The following is a 23,843-nucleotide window of genomic DNA, read 5'->3' on the forward strand; positions in this document are numbered from 1 at the left end:
AAAAAAAAAAAAAAAAAAAAATCAATCAGGCCGGGCTCAGTGGCTCAACCTGTAATTCCAGCACTTTGGGAGACCAAGGTGAGTAGATTGCTTGAGCCCACGGGTTCGAGATCAGCCCGGGCAACTTGGCCAGACCTCATCTCTACAATAAATAAAAAAAATTAACTGGGTGTGGTAGCACACACCTGTAGTTTCAGCAACTTGGAAGGCTGAGGTAGAAGGATTGCCAGAGCCCAGCAAGTCGACACTGGGGTAACTGTGAGCATGCCACTGCACTCCAGCCTGGACGACAGAGTGAGACTCCAACTCAACAAAAAAGTTAGATTTTAAAAGATTGATAAGCATTACTGCAGGGTTGGTAAATCATGACTGCCTTATAACTGTGGGTTCTAGACCTAATCTCCTCTAGTTTTCTAGACACTCATGGCCTCCATAGCCAGATAGGTAATTACTCTCACAAAAGAGGTTGGCTTTCAGACCTGTTTGCAGCTGTCCGTGTTGAAGTGAGCATCACCCATTTGTCCTGATGCTTTCTAGGCATCCTAGGAAAATGAACAAGACTGATTTTTCTCTCTACATGCAAGTCACCATTCCCAGCATAATGAGTGAGGGCTTGATGGTGAGGATTGGAGACCTGCTCTTGTGCACAAGCACACTTGCAGACCTTATTGACCAACCCTTTCCTTGAGGACTGGCTTCTGCATTGCTTTCATTACAAGCACAGAAGCTGTGAGGGCCTGGGGGGCAGGGGTGGAGGGCCGGTGTGTGCTGTTGAAGACAATGACTTCTTTTTTCTTTTCTTTTCTTTTTTTTTTTTTGAGTTGGAGTCTCACTCTGTTGCCCAGACTGGAGTGCAGTGGCTGTTCCCGGCCACCGCAGCCTTGACCTGCTGGGTTCCAGCGATTCTTCCGCCTCAGCCTTCCAAGTAGCTGGAACTACAGGCGCGCTCTACCACACCCGGCTCGTTTTTGATTTATTGTAGAGATGAGGTCTTGCCAAGTTGCTCAGGCGGGTCTCGAACCCGCGGTCTCAGGCAATCCACTCTCCTCAGCCTCCTTAACAACTGGAGCCCAGCTATGTGTGTTTTCAGTCTGGGCAACCACAAGCTAGTGATGGGGTGGTCTAACCAAAATATTTACATTCCTAATAATACCAGGACTTATAAACCACTTGCCCCCCTGAGAAGCTGTTTTTGGTTTTCTACAAGAATTGATACCAAAATGTATCATTCCTCTTATTCCCGCTTAGCATACATACTTTTTTTCTATATATGTATCTAGTACTTGCTTTAAAAAAATTCTAGGATTCCAGATATTTATTTTTGCATATAAAATGAAAATGCAGTCTTTACACAGAGCTAAGTGACAAGAGACTACTATAAAAATTAGACCTCCGGGACGCTCAGGCCCACCCAAATCCCAGAAGTAAATACACCTAAAAAGTGTCTGCCTGCATTCTGCTTGGCTAGACATTTGGGTCTCAGTTCTCTTTCGTGTTTCTGTTCTTGTAGGACATGGTGTGTCAACTGCCCAGGCCTCAACTAGTGCTAATCATCAAAATTGGGGATAATTCAGTGGCCACATCATTGGCACAGAGTAACTAGCATCTTGGTCTGTCTGGGCTGCTATAAACAACAGCTATACTGAGTGGCTTGTGAAAAACAGATATGTATGTCTCACAGCTGGGGAGGCTGGGGAGTCTAAGATCAAAGTGCTGGCAGGTTCAGAGTCTAGTAAGAGGCGGCCTCCCACTCCTACGTCATTTGTTCTGTGTCCTCACATGACAGAAGGGGCAAGCTGGTTCTCTGGGGTCTCTTTCTAAAGGCGCTAATCCCATCATGAGGGCTCAACCTCATGACCTAGTATGGGGTAACTGCAAGACATATGCCCTGGTCCCCTTCCCTGCTGGTCACTGTCTTCCCACTGGGAAGAAGGCCTCTGGCCAAGGCCATCTGTGTTTTGTCAAAATGCCCTGAAAGCGTGCATATCTGCCAACTCAAGACAGTTTCCGAGAGAAAACATCTTTGTTTCTCTTCTTGACACGTAATGCTTGCTCCCTTTCCCCGTGCTGGGGGTATATAATCTTTTTCCCATGTCTATTGGGGTGCAAAAAGCTTTATACTGACCAGCTGCCATCACTTCCTTCCTGTAAGTAATAACAAATCCATGTCTTTACCAATCTGTCCTGCAGGTGATTTTTTTGGAATAGGTAAACATTATGTGAGCACCCTAACTGATCTGGGGTTGCCATGATACACCCAGCTACCTCCCAAATGTTCCACTTTCTAATACAGTCACAGAGGGGGTTAGGAGGTCAACAAATGAATTGGGGGGGGGGGACACAAACATTCAATCCGTAGTAACTAGATCATCATAAGATAAATAAAAAGGTCTCAAACACGCGGTGGCATGACCATCTTTTTCATAAAAGATAGTTGTCAATGCAAGAGATCCTAAGTCCATTTATACCTAAATTGAGGTTCCATGTTTACCGAAAGCAAACACACAAACCAGGAAGTAAAAGACCCTTTGGATAGCTCTGTTTTCCTGTGCTCACCTCTAGAATTCTCAGAACCACTTTTCTAAGATGGAGGTTAGTTAAAGTATGTCACCCTCAGGTGTGTGAGGTAGAAGAAAGTCTGGAGGGGAAGGAAGAATGGAGAATTGACTGACATTTTGAGAGGAAAAACACTGCTTTTCCATCTGCAGGCAGAATCCACGTAGGTACAGAGAAGTGAGCATTTTCACATATTGCTAATTTTTTTAAATTGCTATGAGAAATTTTCACAATATGTACCAACACTTTAAGTGGGCATACATTTCAGACAAGAAATTCTATTTGGAAATTTATTTTAAGAAAACAATAATGGACTGTGTAAGACGGTGCTATTTATATTCAATCGAGTTTTGCTGAAGGTATGCTGTATCCGAATAGTGCAGTGCTTGGCAGACAGTTTAAACTTACTGTGGGAAGAACATTTAATGACAAGAAAAAAATGTTAGTATATATATCCTCAAGTAGAAATAAGTTATTAAACGGAAACTGTATGAGATTGATCAAATATTTGTTTACAAGTACCCATATGAATACATATATATGTATATATGTACATATATATGTATATATATATATAAAGATTGGAAAATATTGTACTTTTGTGTTCATCCATATTTTGTGCTTTTTACATTTTTCTACAAATAATATGTATCATTATTTTTGTAATAAGAATAAAAACAACCAACATTATTTATTTTCTTTTTTTAAATATTTAAGTGTATTTATTTATTTTTTTCTTTTAGAGAGATAGAGTCTTACTATGTTGCCCAGGCTGGTCTTGAACTCCTGGACTCAAACAATCCTCCTACTTTGGCCTTCCAAAGTGCTGGGATTACAGGCATGAGTTACCATGTCTGGCCACAACATTATTAAAAAAAAAAACAAAAAAAACTGCAACAAAAAAACAAAGCTCAATTTCATTTTATGTGATTGAAAAGGAACAAATAGGTGACCTTCAATTAAAAACAATAAAGAATTCTAGCCAGGCTCGGTGGCTCAGCCTGTAATCCCGCTTCTTTGGGAGGCTGAGGTGAGTGGAATGCTTGAGCCCGCGGGTTAGAGACCATCCTGCGCAACTTAGCGAGACCTCATCTCTACAATAAATTAAAAAAAAATTAGCCGGGCGTGGTAGTGCGCGCCTGTAGTTCCAGCTTCTTGGAAGGCTGAGGCAGAAGGATCGCCGGAGCCCAGCAGTTCGAGGCTGCGGTGGCCGGGAGCGGCCACTACACTCCAGTCTGGGCAACAGAGTGAGACTCCAACTCAAAAAATAAATAAATAAAAACAATAAAGAATTCTCCCTTCTTTGCCTATCAAGAAACTTTCTGAAGGAAAGCTGTTTGGAGTTCTGCTCTTCTAAGGAGGACACTCACGGACTTACAGTCATCCATGGGCCACAGAACCAGGGCTGTGAGAGGGGCCCACGAGGGGAAGCTCGGGTCACCCCTCAGACCTTGTGGGGAGTCTCTTTCTCTTCTCTCCAACCCCCTTCCTCTTTGTCTTTCTTTTTCAGCCTCTCTTCTGAGGCTTTAGACAGTTCTCCTCCACACATGTGCATACCCATCCTCAGGCTGTTTGGAAATTGAGCATTTGGGAATCTGCTATGGAAGGAACAAGGGCACAGGAACGGCCTGGGTGCTCATCTCCCACCTCCCATTTATTCCTGAGACCAGACCAATTAAGGGCCTTCTCCAGACCCGCACTCTCTCCTTTGGAAAATGAAGAGTTGTAGGATTGGTGTGGTGAAGTTTAAAGCCATCAAAACAAAGGAGTCTCATTCTGTCGCCCAGGCTGGAATGCAGTGGTATGATCACCGCCACCCAACCTCAACCTGCTGGGCTCAGGCGAGCCTCCCACCTCAGCCTTCCAAGTAGCTGGAACTACAGGTGCGCAACACTACACCAGGCTGATTTTTAAAATTTATTTGTAGAGACAAGGTCTCGCCAAGTTGCCCAGACTGGTCTCAAACCCTTGGACTTGGGCAATCTTCTCGCCTCGGCCTTCCAAAGTGCTGGGATGACGGGCGTGAGCCACCTCGCCCAGCCCAAGAGGTATTTTTGAAAGGACTTTTCAGCAGGGGCTAAGAAAAGTATACAAACTATACATCTTATTTCCCCAGTCTTGAAACAGTCCTGTATGATGTAACAATGTTTCAGTTAACAACAGGCAGCCTATAGGATTATAATGGAGCTGAAACATTCTGTCTCCTGGTGACATTGAAGACATCCAGCATAGCACCACACATTAGTCACGTGTTGGTAGTGATACTGGTGTAAACAAATCTACTCTGCTGTGAGCTGTATCAAAGTCTAGCACTTACAATTATGTACAGTGCATAATACTTGATACTGATAAACAACTCTGCTATTGGTTTAGGCAATCACTATACTTTTATCATGATTTTAGACTATTCTCCTTTTACTTGTTTTTTTTAAAAAGAAATTGCCTGTAAAACAGTCTCAGGCAGGTCCTTAAGGTGGCAATCCAGAAGAAGGCATTGTGATCAAAGGAGATGGCAGCTCCATGTGTGTCATTGCCCCGAAGACCTTCCTGTGGGACAAGATGTAGAAGACAGTCATATGGATAACCCTGGATCTGTGGAGGCCTAGGCTCATGTGTGTGTTTGTGGCTTGGATTTTTTTTTTTGAGTTGGAGTCTCACTCTGTCACCCAGACTGGAGTGCAGTGGCCGCTCCCGGCCACCGCAGCCTCGAGATGAGGTCTCGCTGCCCAGGCGGGTCTCAAACCCGCAGGCTCAGGCAATCCATTCACCTCAGCCTCCCAAAGGCGCAGGGTGGCCTGGATTTTAACGATAACATTTTAAAAGTAAAAACAAGTATAAATAGAAAAAAGTTATAGAATAAGGATATGAAGAAAGTATTTTTGTACAGTTGTGCAATGTGTTTGTGTTTTAAGCTAAGTGTTATTATAAAGGGTCAAAAAGCTGTTGTTTGTTTGTTTGTTTGTTTGTTTGTTTTTTGAGTTGGAGTCTCACTCTGTCGCCCAGACTGGAGTGCAGTGGCCGCTCCCGGCCACCACAGCCTCGACCTGCTGGGCTCCGGCGATCCTTCCGCCTCAGCCTTCTGAGTAGCCAGAATTACAGGCATGCGCTACCACGCCCGGCTGATTTTTTGATTTATTGTAGAGATGAGGTCTCACTGCCCAGGCGGGTCTCGAACCTACGGGCTCAGGCAATCCACTCACTTCAGCCTCCCAAAGGCGTGGGGTGGCTTGGACTTTAACGATAACATTTTTAAAGTAAAAATAAGTATAAATAGAAAAAAGTTATAGAATAAGGATATGAAGAAAGTATTTTTGTACTTTGTGCAATGTGTTTGTGTTTTAAGCTAAGTGTTGTTATAAAGGGTCAAAAAGTTGTTGTTTGTTTTTTGTTTGTTTTTTTGAGTAGGCATCTCACTCCGTTGCCCAGGCTGAAGGGCAGTGGAATGCTAATGGCCACCCCAGTGTTGTCCTGCTGGGCCCAGTGATCCTTCCGCCTCAGCCTTCCAAGTAGCTGGAACTACAGGCATGTGCTACCACACCTGGCTAATTTTTGATTTATTGTAGAGAGGAAGTCTCGCCAAGTTGCCTGGGCTGGCCTCGAACCTGTGGCTTCAGGCAATCCTCTCACCTCAGCCATCAAAAGTTTTTTAAAATCACAAGTTAAAATGGAAAAGTAATATAGTAACTAAGGTTAATTTAATATTAAAGAAAATACATTTTTTTAAACATAGTGTAGTCAAGGTATACAGTGTTTATAAAGTCTATCGTAGTAAACAGTAATGTCCTAGACCTTCACATGCACTCAGCAATCACTCACAGACCCACCCAGAGCAACTTCCGGTCTTGCAAGTTCCCTTCATTTTGAGTGCCTTATCCAGGGGTAGCATTTTTTATCTTTTATACTGTATTTTTACTGTACCTTTTCCATGTTTAGATACACAGTACTTATGTTATTATAACAGCCTACGATATTCAGATACAGTCACGTGTTGTACAGGTGTGTAACCTAGGAGCAATTGGCTAGACCATTTAGCCTGAGTGTGTCATAGGCTAGACCACCAAGGGTTGTTTGACTTAGTGCATGCTGTGATGTTCACACAACGCTGAATCGTCTAACAACTCATGTCTCCGAATGTATCCCCACCATATACATTTTTCAGAACCTATCCCCATTGTTAAGTGACACATGACTGTATAATGGAATAGTATTTCCAACAATGCAGTTTCTGTATGATCAAAGGAGTTATAAGGCTCGAAAGAGAGAAAGGATTTAGGTAAAATAATATTGATTTGATTTTTCTTGCTTTCTTCATCTAGTTTTGCTGGTGACTGGAATACATTCAAATAAAGAAATGATAAAGAAGATTAAACGGCCCAAGTTCAGTAAGTAAAATCGAAATCCCTCACTGGCATAAAGTTTGTTTCTCCCATGTGGAGGGTCGTTAAACTTGTTTTGGATGTTAGGGAAGGTGGTTTTTTGCTTTGCTTTGTTTTTTGTCTCTATCACAATTAATTTCCATGCGGACTAAGTAGTGATGTCTTATTCATCACCTACCACATTCCAAAAAGGATTTGTGAAAGGCGCCCTGATTTTAGGGTAAAAAGTATGGGGTCCTCCTATGCACACATAAAGATGAGGCCACACTATATCTCTATGGCTAAGCTGAATAGGTATTTTCTTGCCACTGAAACACTGTGTCAATTCCCTATACCAGAAAATTGTTTGGTTAATGCAAAGATCCAGCAAACCTGCCTACCTTCCACCATGCCCTGGGGTCAGAGGGTAAATCACAGAAAAAAAACCCATGAGATTTCACAAACAATCAATGAAAAGACAAAAAATAAATTTCACTTTTGGATGACATAGCAGCTAAGATTAGATGACAGAACATCTGAAATAATAGTTGCTTCCTTAAGATGAAGGTTTCCTTCTTTCTCCTATAAATGTGGTCAGTCTGGGCTTATATGGAAGCTCCACCATCTTTCAAGGACCCAGACTTCTGTCTTGTCATACTACCATTCTAATGGTGGCTCTCAACTCGGTGTCCAAAATGGCTGCCTCCATGCCATCCATCATGTCCGCATTCCAGTAGTTGGAAGAGATGAAAAACAGCACACACTGGCTCCCTTTAAAGATACATGCAGAAAGTCGAATGCTCCCTTTCGCCAGCAGAAAGGGAGAGTGGGACCTGACTTGAGTTCAGACATGCACATGCCTCGAAAGTAAGAAGTTCTATTACCAAGAGCGAAGGTAAGAATCGATACTGGGAAATAAATGGCAGGACAGGCCACAGATGGAAAATCTCACACTCAAATATCATGAACACCCTGAGATGTCTGGATCCAAATTTGCAGGCTCGATCGGGGCTGGAGTTAAGATGTGTTTATAAAGAACCATTTTTAAAAGTTTCTAGATAGTCAGTGTCCTGTGATCTCCACAACGGAAACTTTCCTAATAGGCATTACATGTTGGTGCCTTGAAATCATCAACATTAATCTTCTGAAATAAAAGAAAGAGATTGTCTTCACATACCACCCTTTTTTTTTTTTTTTCCCTTCTGTTCCTCTAAACCTTCCATGTGAGATTTCCTGTTGAAATGAGACCAGGAGGGCAACCTTCCACAGTCTCCCAGGCTGAAATGCTAAAAAGGAACCAGTTGTTTATTTATTTCTGTCAGGACCGAGAGCCAAGAGATGCAGCCCAGGGGCAGACGTGTGTTCAAAACAATGATCGGGTTAATACGGAGACAAATGCACGCCCAAGTATGAATTCCTTTGGGCTGTTTCCAGTATCTTCATTAGCTCATATACAAAAATCATGAAAGGTTCCACGATTACCATGACAACAGTTTGCAGGGACTATGAAAGTCTGTGCTAAATGACCCAGGGGCAAACCTCTTTGAGAGCTCTCAAATGGATTGAATTTCTGATATGCTAAATTCTAGCCTTATTCTCGAAATCTCCCTAGTGATACAGCACATTTGAATCAATAAATGCATGAGGTCTTTTCTCTAATTAGAAACTCTGGCACAATCATTAAATAGGGGGAAAAAAAGATACAATGGAGGTAATTGGATATTCCCAAGCCATGGAGATATCTGATTCTTGACCTCAGGAGTATTTCCAAATCATAGTCTGTAGCTTGAGGCCAAAGTCATTTTTTTTTCTTTTTTCTTTTTTTCTATCCAATATTGTCAGTCTACTGCTGGGGGAAGTGACTGATGGCAAGGAAGGTACATCATTCATTCACTTCACAAGTATTTCCTGGGTGCCCGCCAAGGACCAGACACTGTGTTAGACACACATACAATAGCCATTGAGATTCAGTACACAGAGCTCACAGTCCAGGGAGGAAGAAAGACAACTGATAAGGAAAACGCCCTGTATAAGTGCTAGAGCAAGGGGAGCTTAAGAAACTCTTAAGAGTATAAAGAAACTGTGTATCAGGGAGGACTTTCTGGAGGAAAGGACACACCTACATTGATTCTGAAGGTGAGAGAGAGATTGGCCAGACAAAGATAAGAGGAAAAGAGTGTTACAGACAGATAGAATAGGATGGGTGCAGTGGGTCACACCCATAATCCCAGCACTTTGAGAGGCCATAGAAGGAGGATCACTTGAGGCCAGGAGTTCAAGAAGAGCCTGGGTAGCATAGTGAGACTCCCATTTCCACAAACTGTAGTCTCAGCTAATTGGAAGTCTGAAGTGGGAGGATCACTAGAGCCCAGGAGTTTGAGGCTGCAGTGAGCCATAATTGTGCCACTGCATCCCAGTCTGGTAACAGAGCAAGATTTTGTCCGTAAAAACATTTTTTTAAGAATAATAATTAAATTAGTGAATTAAAATAAACAGAGAGAACATATCATGCCCAAGGCCTGAAGCGTAGTTCAACATGGTTGAAATACAGAGTGGGAGGTGAATGTGCCGGGGTAAAAGACGGAGAACAAGCCAGCCCAGATGAAGAAGGGCTTTACCACTGTGTCTGGGATCTGGGAGTCCAGACCTCATCATGAGAGGTGTGGAGAGCTTCTCAGTGTGGATTGCAATAAGCAGAAAGCCAAGGCCAATTTGCTGAAGCCAAAGAGGGAATGTGGGCCCGACATGGGGTAGCTCACAGAACCCAAGGCAGGAAGGGCAACTGGAACACTTGGGCTGGGCCTCAGGGATGGCGCCTCTGCCCATCTGTCTCTCTGTCTGTCTGTCTCTTTCTCTGCAGACTGTGCCTCTCATTCCTGCTTCCTAATTCCTGGCAGAGAGACTCTAACTCACCAGCCTAGTTGGGCAGGGGTCCACCCCTGTGAGGAGAGCACAGTTCCCAGAGAAAAGTGGTTAGGGTTGTGTTAGGAAAAGGAAGCAATCCTGCCAACGACAACCACACAAAACAGCTTTATACCAACATATGAAGAGAGAAGAGAGAGAACACAGCTTGTTAGTAAGCATTGGAAATGTACTTGCATGTATAGGGAGCATGAAAGTGTGTACACAGTTGGGGCAGAATTTCACTTCAAATTATATAAACTCCACCCAGAAGGGCTCACACCCTGAATGGTGCTTCTCCAAGCAGCTGCCAGGGGACGTGGATATTTCCCTACTAGAACCTACCCACTCCTCCCACCTTCCCAGTCTTAGAAGATCATTATCCCTCCATCACTCTTTGGGCTGATCAAGCCCACTCCCTTCAAGCAAGGGGGATTTGGAGAATCCAATTCCCAAAGCCCAGAGGGAATGCTGTCGTGGACGGGTAACTCTGGTCTCACTCCCACATCCTTGAACTCCCAAGGTAGGAAAGCATGAGCTTAGAATAGAATAGTAAAAGGGGAAAAAAGACCATGAGAATATGCATGAAATAATGACCTCACAACTTAACCTAGTGGATAGTCCAAGGTCAAGTTTATCTTATGGCACTAATGAGAGTTTCATCACCGTATTTCTAGAGGTGACTTTTTCAAGGCTCTCATCCTCCTGATAAGTCTTAGAACCGTAGATCTAACCTTACCCAGAGGCACCTTAGAGGGAGGCTTAGTCTGCACAAACCTACTCAAGCAGTTGCTAGCAAATTACCATAATGTGGCTGCATTTTTCTTGATTGTTTAAGGCTACAAGTAACAATCGAACAGTTTAGATGTGTTCATAACACTCTTCTCCTAAGGCAGGCACACAACCTTTTGAAGTTTAAGGATTAATTTTATTTATGTGCAGGTTACACATTCAAAAAGGACCCACTCTATTGCGTTAGCCATTCAGCCCATACTGGAATAAACACATTATGCGTTTCCACATAAATCATGTCCACCAAAGACTCTAGAGGAATCCCTGCCTGGCAGTGTGTGCTAGAGGGAGAAAAGCTTTCAAGTTGTAAAATCTCATCAACAGCTTTTCCTCACATGAAGAAGCCCCCCAAAGAGCCTCGGAGGCAATGATGGCCTTAGTGCAAAATGGCATCAGCTGTGATCAGGTTTAAGGGGTGGGATATCATGGGACATGCAGCTGGAAGGTGGGTTAGGACCAGCAGGCAATGCCAATCTGCGAAGCTGTCTTTCTTCATCACTCACTAGAGGGTGGAGATTCCTGAGAGTTTTCAGAGCAAGAAATTTACATGATGAAGGCAAGAACCAGCAAGATAAGTAAGATTCTTCATAGGAGGGAAGCTACATTCTGAAATCTTTCCATTACACTGGAGTCTGTTGACATAGACTTAACTCGGGGTGAAATGTACTGCCTTTACTTCATAGCATTTTCTCAAATAAGTTCATCTTTTTTAACTTTTTATTTCTTTACTTTTAGAGACAGGGTCTTGTTCTGTCACCTAGGCTGGAGTGCAGTGGTAGAATCATGGTGCACTGCAGCCTCCAACTCCTGGGTTCAAGCGATCCTCCCATCTCAGCCTTCCATGTCACTGGGGCTAAGGTGCATGCCACCACACCCAGTTAATTTTTTTAAAAATTTTGTAGCAACAGGGGTCTCATTATGTTGCTCAGGTTGTTCTCAAACTCCTAGCCTCAAGCGATCCTCCTGCCTCAGCCTCCCAAAGTGCTGGATGACTGGTGTGAACCCATGTGCCCGGCTAAGGAATTATTCCTAATACCTTGTAAGGCCTGGAAAGATTTTTGCAATCAACCTTGAAATGATGGATGACTCCTGAATCTTGGGCATAAAGAGGTCATTGTTCTGGTAGTTGGTTACTTAGCATATTGGACACCGATGAAGAGAAAGACAGCTCTGTGGTTACAGGATTTGGTAGAACATGCACCCAGCTTCTTGAGTAAGTTTACGGGTAGCAATGTGCAAGTTATCCTGTGTTTGCTTGCTTCTTAGACAGTGTGTTCTCCAGACGGATGTGTGTGTGTGTGTGTGTGTGTGTGTGTGTGTGTGTGTGTGCGCTCTTTCTCAGACCATGAATAAGAGGATTACTCGCTAGCCTTCCTTGTGATGCATGGATGAGAAAGAAGTCTGTGCTACAGACTTTCAGTTGAGTGCACTCAACATGGCAATTCTCAGAAGTAATAGGAAAACAACACAAAGGACAACGACACTACAAGAGTTGCTTTGCAGGTATTCAGGGCAAATGCACACAAACACACACACTCACACACAAACTATCTGCCAGATATATCCTGCAGGCACCCACTAGCTGTTGTCAGCAACCTTTGCGGTCAGAAAAGATTAGAATCACAGAAGAGAACTTCTTCTCTTCAGTCATGGAAGATGAGCTAGCAAAGCTCTAGGTTTTCAGACAGAGGGCGTGAGTTCAGGTCTTGGCTCTGCTGCTTACTTGGCACCTGAGCTTGAACAAGTCTGTTTTCCTTTCTAGACAACAGAAAAAAGATATCTTTCAGAGTTTTATGAGGATCAAATAAAAGAATGTGTGCTAAGGTTCTTGGTAAACTAGGATACATTATTTTTAGAGACACAAACTTCTGCAGCTACCCAAACACGTGTTACCACAGGTTAGTTATCCTGTCATCCAAACACTCCTTCATTACTGTCCTTCTAGGAAGGACATTTTCTCAAGCCTGACAAAATCATTGAACAGAAGGACCAGTCTTTATAGGTTTTTAAAAATGCTTGACGTTTGCACTTGGAGTTATCTGTTGAGACAAGTACCTTTCACTAGATCTGTCTTCATGAAACTATTTCCTTTGAATGTCCTATGTTTCTCCAAAATGTGGCTTGTATAGATTCTTGAGAAAATTTTTGTGACCACAGGAAATATTTTTTAACCCCCGATGCACATTTTCTTGACAAAGGCTTGACTCAGGTAAGAGTGTGATGTAGCGTTGGAATCAAACATGTTGGGGGTTCAAATTTAGCCCACCATGGACCAATGCTCTGAGTTCACAGCCTAGAGGTGGGATCCCAGTGTTACCTTGCCCCCCATAGCACCTAAGATGTCAAGTTAAACCTGCATAAAAACCAGTTCTACAACCCTCTTAAGAAATCCAGAGCTCTCCTTGAGATTTCTGGAGAATATGTCATTTACTTCCTCCTGGGTTTCTCTGCCTGGCCACTCCTATGTTCTCATGGTCCTCCTGTCCTGTGCTGCCCTGTGGCTTACCCCTTTCTAGTCTCTATAATAAATTCCCCTGGGCTAGGCTTGGTGGCTCAGCCTGTCATCTCAGCACTCTGGGAGGCCAAGGCGAATGAATTGCCTGAGCCCACAGGTTCGAGACCAGTCCAGGCAACTTGGCGAGATTTCATCTCTACAATAAATAAAAAATTAGCCGGGCATGGTAGCACACACTTGTAGTTCTGGCTACTTGGAAGGCTGAGGTGGAAGGATTGCCGGAGCCCAGTAGGTTGAGGCTGGAGTGGCCATGGGCATGTCACTGCACTCCAACCTGGGTGATGGAGTGAGACTCCAACTCAAAAAAAAAAAAGAAATTCCCCTGTAGCTGACATTTTGCCGTTTTTTGGACCCTTCACTATAGATTTTCCAGGCAACAGAAGGGTCCACCTCAGGAATACACAGTCTTCCAGCACCACCCAACCCTCCACCTCCCATAGGACAAGCCCATTCCACAGCTACACTCCTTTCTCTTGCTTCCCAAACTGTTCAGTTCATACTCAGGCCCTTGGAAGCTCAGTAGGATTGGCAAGAAATGTCTTCTGTAAAGAATATTATGCCTGCCAGGCTCGGTGGCTCAGCCTGTAATCCTGCGCCTTTGGGAAGCTGAGGTAAGTGGATTGCCTGAGCCTGCAGGTTTGAGACCCGCCTGGGCAGCGAGACCTCATCTCTACAATAAATCAAAAAATCAGCTGGGCGTGGTAGCGCATGCCTGTAGTTCCAGCTACTTGGAAGGCTGAGGCGGAAGGATTGAGTGAGACTTCAACTCAAAAAAAAAAAAAAAAAAAAAGAATATTATGCCATCCTAAACAGAATTCTAGCAAAATCGATCATCATCATCTTGGTCACAGTGAATCTGTCCCATGTGATCTGTTCCCCACTGACCCCTCCAAAACTCACCATGGGCCTCTCTCCCCATCACTCACTCTGGCATACTGACCTCCCTGTATTCTTCAAACTGCCAAGGTCATTCCCACATCAGGGCTTATTCCTAGGCTCTTCTGTCTGTGAGAAGGTTCTCCTCCTAGACCTGGGCTGGCTGACAACTTTTCAGCATCCATTAGTAGCTGTAGGAGATTACCTGGAGATGGATCTGGGACCAAATCATTTAGGGCTTTGGAAACCATCTTAAGGAGCTTGGACACTATTCTAACTGCAGTAGGAAGCCAATGAGGGGATTTGAGTAGGAGAATGGTGACATCTGGTGACATTTTATAAAGTATCACACTGGTTGTTCAATGGAATATGGATTGGGGCAAAGGGAGGGCTGGCATGGAAGGAAGAAGGTAAGACAGGGGGCTGCTGTGTTAATGTCAGTGACTTGGACCAAGGTGGAGGTCGAGAGAAACAGCAGATGTGGAAATAAAACTAATGAGAGTTTCTAATGGATTGATTTCATCCATTCATTCATTCACAGATATTCAATTGAGCAGCAGTGAACAAAACAGACACAAATCCCTGCCTCATGAAGTGTATATCCTAGTAAACAAATGACTATGTAACTGGAACTGGGACCTAGAAATTAGTAGCATTTAAAGGAAAGGGAAGGAAAGGAAAAAAGGGCCCCAGGTGTGAGGAATGATTCAAGCTGAGTTTATGAGACAACATGCATTTAGAAACTACCAGAGACAGTATTGACAGGCCCAGAAGTTCTGTATTGGAAGGCCTTAAGGATTTAACATTTTTCCTAAAGGCAGCAAAAAGCTATGAATGGTTTTTTGTTTTTTAGAGACAGGGTCTCAGTCTGTCATCCAGGCTAGAGTGCAGTGGTACCATCATAGCTCACTGTAACCTCAAACTGCTAGACTCAAGCAATCCTCCCATCTTAGCCTCCCAAGTTGCTGGGACTACAGCCACATGCCTTGACACCTAGCTAATTTTTAAAAATTTTTTGTGCAGCTGGTGTCTCACTATGCTGAACAGGCTAGTTTCTAACTTCTGGCCTTAAGCAATCCTCCTGCCTCGGCCTCTCAGAGTTCTGGGATTACGTGCATCAGCCATTGTGCCAGGCTGTTAATGGTTTGAGCAGAGACCCAATGTGATCAAAGACTGTTTTTAAAAAATGGAAAAAGAATACTTTGCAAAAGAAGTCACTACAAAGGAAGAATTAACATGATCTAGATGTCAGGATCAAGGAGAAGAATGTATTCATCTTCAAATTAATGGTCATTTTTATTTCATTAACAATTTTTCATAGTTCTCTTAAAATGGGATTTTATTCTAGCTGAATATCACAGTCCAACAAAATTAGGTTTAATATCAAAACTTTTCATACACACGTGCTTTACGTTATAACAATTCTACCTAATTCAAAAAATTAAAAATAGACTGGGCACAGTAGCTTATATCTATAACCCCAGCACTTTAGGAGGTCAAGGTAGGAGGATTACTTGAAGCCAGGAGTTCAAGACCAGTCTGGGCAACGTAGTGAGACCCTGTCTTTACAAAATAATAATTTTTTTCCCCATTAACAGACATGAAGCAAGCTTGCAATGGCCTTCTCTGATTGATAAGAAAATTTGTTTTCCAGAAGCAATGGGGCCTGCCTGTGATCATTGAAAAGACGAATGGCAAAGCAAGGTGTATAGAGTTTGGTTTGGCCTGCCACATAATTGGCTTACTGTATGTGAGTGTTGTCATTCAGTGATCACTGTTACTAGCCCAGGCAGGAGACTCGACCCACCGCAGAAACATTTGCCGTTCTTCCTCCAAGATTCCATGTCTACACTAAAATAGTGACTTAGACTGTACCTGTTGTCTGTTCTGAGATGAGATCTTCTGTTCAGGAGCCCTGTGAGATCAGTACAGCAGACACATGTACCTTAGAGACCAGCATCTAATGGTAATTTTATGGTTCTTAGTTCTGTCTGATTTGCAAGTGCTTCACTTTTCCCTGTGGCTGTTTCCCGGGTCCTCTGAGAAAGAACTCCTGGCAGATACTGAGATGCTCTAATGTGAGATGTTTTTGTTTGTTTCTTTGTTTGCTTAGACAGGATCTCACTCTGCTGCCCAGGCTGGAGGGCAGTGACATGGTTATAGCCCACCGCAGCCTTGAACTTCTGGGTTCAAGTGATCCTCCTGCTTCAGCCTTCCACATAGCTGGAACTACAGGCATACACCATCACATAGCTATTTAAAAAAAATTTTTTTTTCGTAGAGATAAGGTCTTGCTATGTTGCCCAGGCTGGTCTCAAACTTCTGGGCTCAAGCGATCTTCCCACTTCAGTCTCCCAGAGTACTAGGAGTACAAGTGTGAGTCATCTCATATGACCTCTAGTGTGAGTTCTGATATAAAAGTGACAGTGACTTTGAGAAGGCAAGGTCATCTTAAGGAATCATCCGAGGGGTGGGTGAGGGCACAAGGGAGAAACAGAGCAGATAGTTAAACAAGAGGTTTCTGTACAAAGTTTCCACGGAAGTAGGTCTGGGCTGCCACATCCTCAGTCTGTGACTTTAGCCTGTGGATTTCCTCACCACCAGCAGCAACTGTCCACTCAGGAGGGAGTGGAAGAGGTTTTCATCTTGCCTTCTCCAAATATTCTGGAATAAACCTTTTTGGGGCTTATAAATAAGTTCTTAGTCAGGTACAGTGGTTCACACCTGTAATGCCAACACTTTGGAAGGCCAAAATGAGAGGACTGCTTGAGCCCAGGGGTGAGAGATCAACCTGGCAACATAGTGAGACCTCATCTCTACAAAAACAACAACAACAACAAACAACAAAACAAGCCAGGCGTGGTGGTGCACACTGTAGTCCTAGCTAATTGAAAGGCTGAGGTGGAAGGATCACCTGAGCCCAGGAAGTTGAGGCTGCGGAAAGCTGTGATTATATCACTGCACTCTAGCCTGGGCAACAGAGTGAGACCTCCAACTCAAAAAAATAGGTAATTAATCAAATTATTATTATTACTATTATTATTATTGTTATTATTATTTTTGAGTTGGAGTCTCACTCTGTCGCCCAGACTGGAGTGCAGAGGCCGCTCCCGGCCACCGCAGCCTCAACCTGCTGGGCTCCGGCGATCCTTCCGCCTCAGCCTTCCAAGTAGCCGGAATTACAGGCATGCGTTACCACACCCGGCTGATTTTTTGATTTATTATAGAAATGAGGTTTCGCTGCCCAGGCAGGTCTCGAACCCGCGGGCTCAGGCAATCCACTCACCTCTAAAGAACTTATAAATAAGTTCTCGCCTGAGGTTAACAGGGGTGTCATGCCTTCCCTGTCACTGTCTGTTTTGGCACTTGCCATGTGTCTTCCTGCTCCACTCAGACCTAAGAATGCGTTTCTTTCTTGAGCTGTCTTGAACTTGACTTGTCCTTTTCAGGAAGCCTGATTTCTGCACTTTTGGGATAAAATCAAAAGAAAGGCAAAGGGGTGTATGACAATGAACCTAAATGAGAAAGAGAGAGAGAGAGAGAGAACAAGAGAGAGAGGAGAACCTGAGCTGCAAGCATTGAACAGTTCAAAGTCATTCAGAGAAAAGGCAAAGAGGCATTTCACTTGGCCTTGAGTGGAGAGGTGGCAGATTCTTTAACAGTCACAGAAAAACAGACTACCTCACAAATAACTGGGGAAACACAGTAAGGAAACAAACCCTGGTTTCCATATACTCAAAGAAGAGCTACCAGAAAGATGCCAAGAACCACTTTTTTCCTGGCTGTACACAGACATTACACGTTTTAATAATGTTGGCAGTTACACTGCAGAATCTAATTAGTTCACTCTCTCCACCTTAATTTTCTCGACAAATTTAACACACATTTGACCTTCAGCCACACTCTGCCATTGGTCTCTGCTTTTCCAAAGGGCATGGTATGTGCTCTTGGGTTCATTTTTCCCCTGTGGGACAAATGAAGGAGTGAATCCACCAGTTTTGCCTGTCCAGTTGGTGCAAATAAAACTTTGTTACCAAAAAAAAGATAAACAAGCAATCAAAAAACACATACCTCTTAAAGAAAGGGGGGAAATTAATTCACAGGAAGTAAAACATTTCCATGGAACATATTCTTTTAAGCAAACTATTTCATGGAAAATCCTACTGCATGTCTTATGTGCTCCCTGAAGACCTCCAACAGTTTTGATTATTGTATAGTACTCATGCAATAAGCTTCCAGACATTGTCTTATTTACTCAACCCCAAAAGATATGGTTGACCTGACAGAAAATCTAAAATCTCAGAGTAGTCCAGGTTTGGTGGCTTACCCTGTAATCCCAGCATTTTGGGAAGCTGAGGCGAGTGGATTGCCCAAGCCCATGGGTTTGAGACCAACCCAGGCAACTGGGTGAGACCTCGTCTCTACAATAAATCAAAAATTAACCGGGTGCGGTAGCACACACCTGTAGTTCTGGCTACTTGGAAGGCTGAGGCGGAAGGACTGCCGGAGCCCAGCAGGTTGATGCTGGGGTGGCCATGAGCATGCCACTGCACTGCAGCCTGGGCGACGGAGTGAGACTCCAACTCAAAAAAGTAAATAAATAAAATAAAATCTCAGAGTGAGTCTCGTAGAAATTTTATCGCAAGGCTGGGCGCAGTGACTCATACCTGTAATCCCAGCACTTTGAGAAACCAAGAAGGGAGACTCACTTGAGACCAGGAAGGCATGACCAGAGTGGGCAACATGGCAAGACCTCATTTCTAAAAAAAAATTATTTTTAAGTAGCCAGGGTTGGTGGCAAACACCAGCTGCTTGGGAGGCTGAGGTGAGAGGATCCCTTGAGTCCAGGAGTTCATGCCACTGCAATCCAACCTGGATGACAGAGTGAGACTCTGTCTCAAAAAAAAAAAAAAATTAAAATCTGGCCAGATGCAGTGGCTCACACCTATAAACCCAGCACTTTGGGAGGCCCAGGTGCCTGAGCCCATGGTTCAAGACCAGCCTGGGCAACTTGGCAAGACCTCATCTCTACAATAAATCAAAAAATTAGCTGGGCATGATAGTTTGTGCCTATAGTCCCAGATACTCGGAAGGCTGAGGCGGGAGGATCTCCTGAGCCCAGCAGGTCAAGGCTGGGGTGGCCATGATCGTGACACTGCACTCCAGCCTGGATGACAGAGTGAGACTCTGACTCAAAAATAAAATAAAAATTAAAAAATGTAATCCCAGTTCACAGAGCTTGTCACCTCCTATTTTGAAGAACTAAGAACCAAGAAGAAATCTTTCATTTTGTTTACTTCCAAGGGAGGAGATGGATTTGGAGGTGGGGAAGGGATCTGTAGAGGGACAGAGAGTCGAACACACTCGGTTATACCCAGGCATCAAGCAATTTACTAGTCTGAGGACAGACTACACTGGCATCTTCAGGCCAAAATTTTCCTTTAAAAAAAAAAAAACTCCAAGACTCAAAATAGTAAATGCAGCCTTGCATATCAGAGTTGAAAAGAATGAAAGTAGGAAATAAAATAACTGGTAAGGAGGCAGTCTTGAGTGGGGAGAGTGAAACCACAAGACTGTTTTCAGCACAGTGCTCCGCTTCTTAATGTAAACCACAAATTGCTTAAACCTGTGATCAAAACTCAGCCCCTCGGTTCCCAGGAGAAGCCCTGAGCTGGCCCAACCCTGAGTGGCCAGGATCATGTGGGAGGGGTGTTTAAGAAAGAGCAGGAGTTCCAACTTCAGTTCTCTCTCTCCAGTCTGAACAAAATGCAGCATTCAGGTACGCAAGGGTTAAAAATAATAATAATAAGCATGCCTTTTGGATACAGCTGGAAGCCATTAGCAGCTTTGAGACCATCTCAGTAACCCAGCTTGAGGGTGGGTGGCCTGGCGAAGCTCCTGGCTCCGTGCGTGTAATCACAGACCCTTGGCCCTGGGAGGGGCCATGTTTCCACTTCCCCACCCAATGTAGAAATCCCCTCTTCCACTAATGGCTCACTCACAGCTTGACAAGGCAACCCCTTCCTTCAAGGGCAACTGCAGTTCCTAGAAATTTCTTCTTGGCAAAGTTTGACTCTATAGAAAGTTCTAGCTCGGTCATGGCACCTAACAGTCCTACTTGTGAAGAGAACTATCCCTTGCCTCCAAACTCCTGCCCTCTCAGAGCCAGATGACCCATGTCTGCAAACCATCCCTTTCATTTGGTGGGTTCCAGACCCTGCTCCCTTTTCGGCCTGTGCTCATGTGTCGGAGTCCTTCCGAAGAACGGGACTCAGAACTGAATATATTCCCAGACTGAAGGGCACCGGTACGGTGTCATTAAGGGGACCTTTTCCTTCAGGAATGCTTGAGGGAAAATCTTTGTGGGGAAAATGCAGCCCCATCCCTCTTAGATACCATTGTTGCCAAAGGCCAGGGTCCCATCGCTTGCCGCACAGAAAGCCAATCAGTGGGACAATGAGTATTGCCAAGGAAGAAAGGCTTTATTATGAGGACGCCAGCTAGAGAGACAGGAGACCAGCCTCAAATCCATCTCTCTCCCCTGGCTCCTCCTCCATTAAAGTTAGGGGTTTATATAGTGGGGAAGGAAAGGGGAGGAGCAAGGAAGAGGAGTTGGTTGACCTGCAGCAGACGTGTTTCACAGTTCAGGTGTGGTGACCTGAAAAGCCTCAGCTTTCTCTCACCATCTGGGGGGCCTGTTGGTTGGTTTCCTGAGATGGGAGCTCAGATAAGACAAATGGGAGTTTCTCAAGCCTCAGTTCTATTAAGAAATTGGGCTGGTTTCACTGTCACTATACCGCCTCATCCCTGGGCATCATTTGGCCTGGGAAAGCTTGCCTACAGCATATGCCATTCTGGCAATGGCAGAAAAAAGGCCAAGAAGTTGGGAGGGAGGAAGGAGCGAGCTTTCCCTAGACACACAGCGAGGGAACCTCCCTCCTACCCTTGTTTTCCACCATCAACTGCAATCCATGCCAAAGCTGGAAAGACCATCAGTCCTGAGTTCATTGTGAAATATCCGTTGGGACGTGTTAAGGCAGATGTGAAAAGATCTCTCCCTTCGTGACCCCAGAGCTAGGCCTGGAGCAGGGATGTCCAACCTTTTAGCTTCCCTGGGCCACATCGAGTAAAGAGTAATTGTTGTGGGTTGCACATAACTTATGTAATATAGTTAGTGTGTCTTATTATATAAGGCTTTTATTTTTTTTATTATAAAGCTTAGGACAATGAGAACAATATAAAACTAGTGAGAAAGTTGACTTTGTTTTTGTAAAACTAATCTACCAATGTCCGATTCAATGGAAGGGGTTGCAGTTCTCAGTGCGTTCCCAAGGTGCTCATCAGAAAGGTTTGTTCGAATTTTATTCTCTGTGTGCTTCCTCACTGAAAACAGCTGCTCACAAGTGTATGTGCTGCCAAAAAGTGATATCATGAATAAGGAGTGATGGCAAACTTCAAAAATGGAACTACCTGTGGGGTCATGAACAATGTAAATGCTAAAAGGCACATGATGTTGCCAGGCACGGTGGCACACACCTATAATCCCAGCACTTTGGGAGGCTGAGGTGAGAAGGTTGCCTGGGCCCACGGGTTCAAGACCAGCCTGGGCAACTTGGCGAGACCTCATCTCTACAATAAATCAAAAAATTAGCTGAGCGTGGTGGTGCATGCCTGTAATTCCAGCTACTTGGAAGGCTGAAGCAGAAGGATCACCTGAGCCCAGGGGGTCAAGGCTGCAGTGGCCATGAGCATGCCACTGCACTCCAGCCTGAGTGACAGAGTAAAACTCTGACTCAAAAAAAAATGCATGATGTTAAAAGATTTTGTGAGGCCACATCACTAGCTGTCCTGGGCCACGTGCCGTCTGCGGGTCACAAGTTGGATGTGCCTGGCCTAGAGGATCCTCTAGGACCAAGACTAAAGCTCATTTTCAAGATGTGTCTTCCTTGTCCCAGAACCTGCCATTGCATCCCACATTCTCACAGAATACAAGCATTCAATCCTTCCTCACCTGGTCCATCCCATGGAGCCTCCGCCCAGCAAGCCAGCCTTGTCCTGCTCCCTCTTGACTCTGAGGTCCATGCTGCCCTTCCTGGAATACCTTTCCTTCCTTCCATAAGGTTGTCTAGAGTATCTGAAAACCCAGTACTGTCCTGCCATTGACTTAAGATTACACTTCTTTTCTCAGAGTTCTCTGCTTCAAGTAATTGATTGTTCAAATAAACACAGGAATCGGGCTTACGTTTTTGCTTTCAGCAGGTTAAATGCAGTGATCGGTCATTGTTCTTTTGGTCTGGGAAATGTCCTAATTACATCTTTGCTTTCATTACATGGAGGGGACGCAGGGTCAGCCCAGGCTCTGGCTTTTAGAGATTAAGTAAATGAGCAGTTGTGACCTCACAGAGCCATCTCATAGATAAGCCGATACCATGAGGTGTAATTTTGACCTTGTTTTGTGTTCCCAGCTGTGCCTCAGATCAGCTGTGATGTCAAAGCCGGAAAGATCATCAATCCTGAGTTCATGGTGAAGTGTCCCGCAGGATGCCAAGACCCCAAATACCACGTTTATGGCACCAACGTATACGCGTCCTACTCCAGCGTGTGTGGAGCCGCGGTGCACAGGTGGGTCCCCCTGAGTGACTTCCTGTTTGTTACCTGGGAGGCCCCAGTGCAAGGCTGTCCTATTTAACAAGCGTGTACACATTTAGCTGAGCGTCCTGCATTTTATCTGTCAGCCTCACCGTGGAGGATTGACCCAGAGGCTATACACAGTCCCATCTTTCCTTTTTAGCATTTTTATCTTTTTTATTATTTTTTATAGAGAGACAAGGTCTTGCTTTGTTTCCCAGGCTGGTCTCGAACTCCTGGGCTCTCAAGCGATGCTCCTGCCTCAGCCTCCCAAAGTGCTGGGATTACAGGTGAGAGCCACCACACCTGGCCAATACATCTCCTTTCATGACACTCCAAAGAGAGGACAACTAATGTCTCTTTACACCTTGATGGTGCGAGGAGAAGTATTCTAATTTTTCGTGTTCATGCCAAGGAAACCGGAGTTCTTAGTGACACAAAGCAGTTTTTTCTACCTATTTCTGCTGAGCAAGGAAGTGTCAGGGGTCTGGCTGAGGAAGGCGCAGAAGTTTGGCCTTCCAAGCACAGCTGTGGTGACAGCCTGGAGAGAGATGGGGATGGGGAGGTGAGAAGAAGGGTGATGGTGCTACCCCTTGGTCAGCTGTTGGTCTGGGATCCAGGAAGGAGGACAGGGGCGTGGCCTGCTTGGGACTAAGTCCCTGCCTAAATGATGACAGGTGAAAGCAATCTTCATAGAACTCTCACACTCCTTTTGTTTAAGTTTGAAGTCAAAGCACAGGGGCTGCATGTTTACTTAGTATCTTTGGTAATCAGGTCAAGCACCTCAACTATGCTATCATATTTCTTCCTGACAATTCCCCCTCACGGTGTCTACTGCTAATATACACATCTTAAAAATGAAGATGAGGCTGGGCATGGTGGCTCACGCCTGTCACCCCAGCACTTTGAGAGGCGGAGGTGAGAGGATTGCCCGAGCATAGGGGCTCGAGACCAGCCTGGGCAACTTGGCGAGACCTCATCTCTACAATAAATCATGCCTGGGCATGGTGACACATACCTGTGGTCCCAGCCACTTGGAGGGGGAAGGATCACCTGAGCCCAGCTGGTCGAGGCTGCAGTGGCCGTGAGCGTGCCACTGCACTACAACCTGAGAGAGTGAGACCCCGACTCAAAAAACAAAATGAAGATAGATTGGGCAGCTTTTCTTTTCTTTTCTTTTTTTGAGTTGGAGTCTCACTCTGTCGCCCAGACTGGAGTGC

General features: G+C 44.5%; 1 protein-coding gene across 2 annotated transcripts in view; it reads left to right on the plus strand.

The window, feature by feature from the left end:
* VIT (vitrin) overlaps positions 1 to 23,843 on the plus strand; it is a 135,559-nt gene that overhangs the window by 38,859 nt on the left and 72,857 nt on the right. For both annotated transcript variants that reach the window (XM_008069129.1, XM_008069130.1), the window contains exons 3-4: positions 6,873 to 6,938; positions 22,461 to 22,617. In XM_008069129.1, coding sequence (XP_008067320.1) covers positions 6,873 to 6,938; positions 22,461 to 22,617 — 223 coding nt within the window. The remainder of the gene's footprint in view (positions 1 to 6,872; positions 6,939 to 22,460; positions 22,618 to 23,843) is intronic.

This window comes from Carlito syrichta, unplaced genomic scaffold, assembly GCF_000164805.1.
Source record: "Carlito syrichta isolate Samal-C Ts95f unplaced genomic scaffold, Tarsius_syrichta-2.0.1 Scaffold311830, whole genome shotgun sequence".
NCBI classification, from domain to species: domain Eukaryota; kingdom Metazoa; phylum Chordata; class Mammalia; order Primates; family Tarsiidae; genus Carlito; species Carlito syrichta.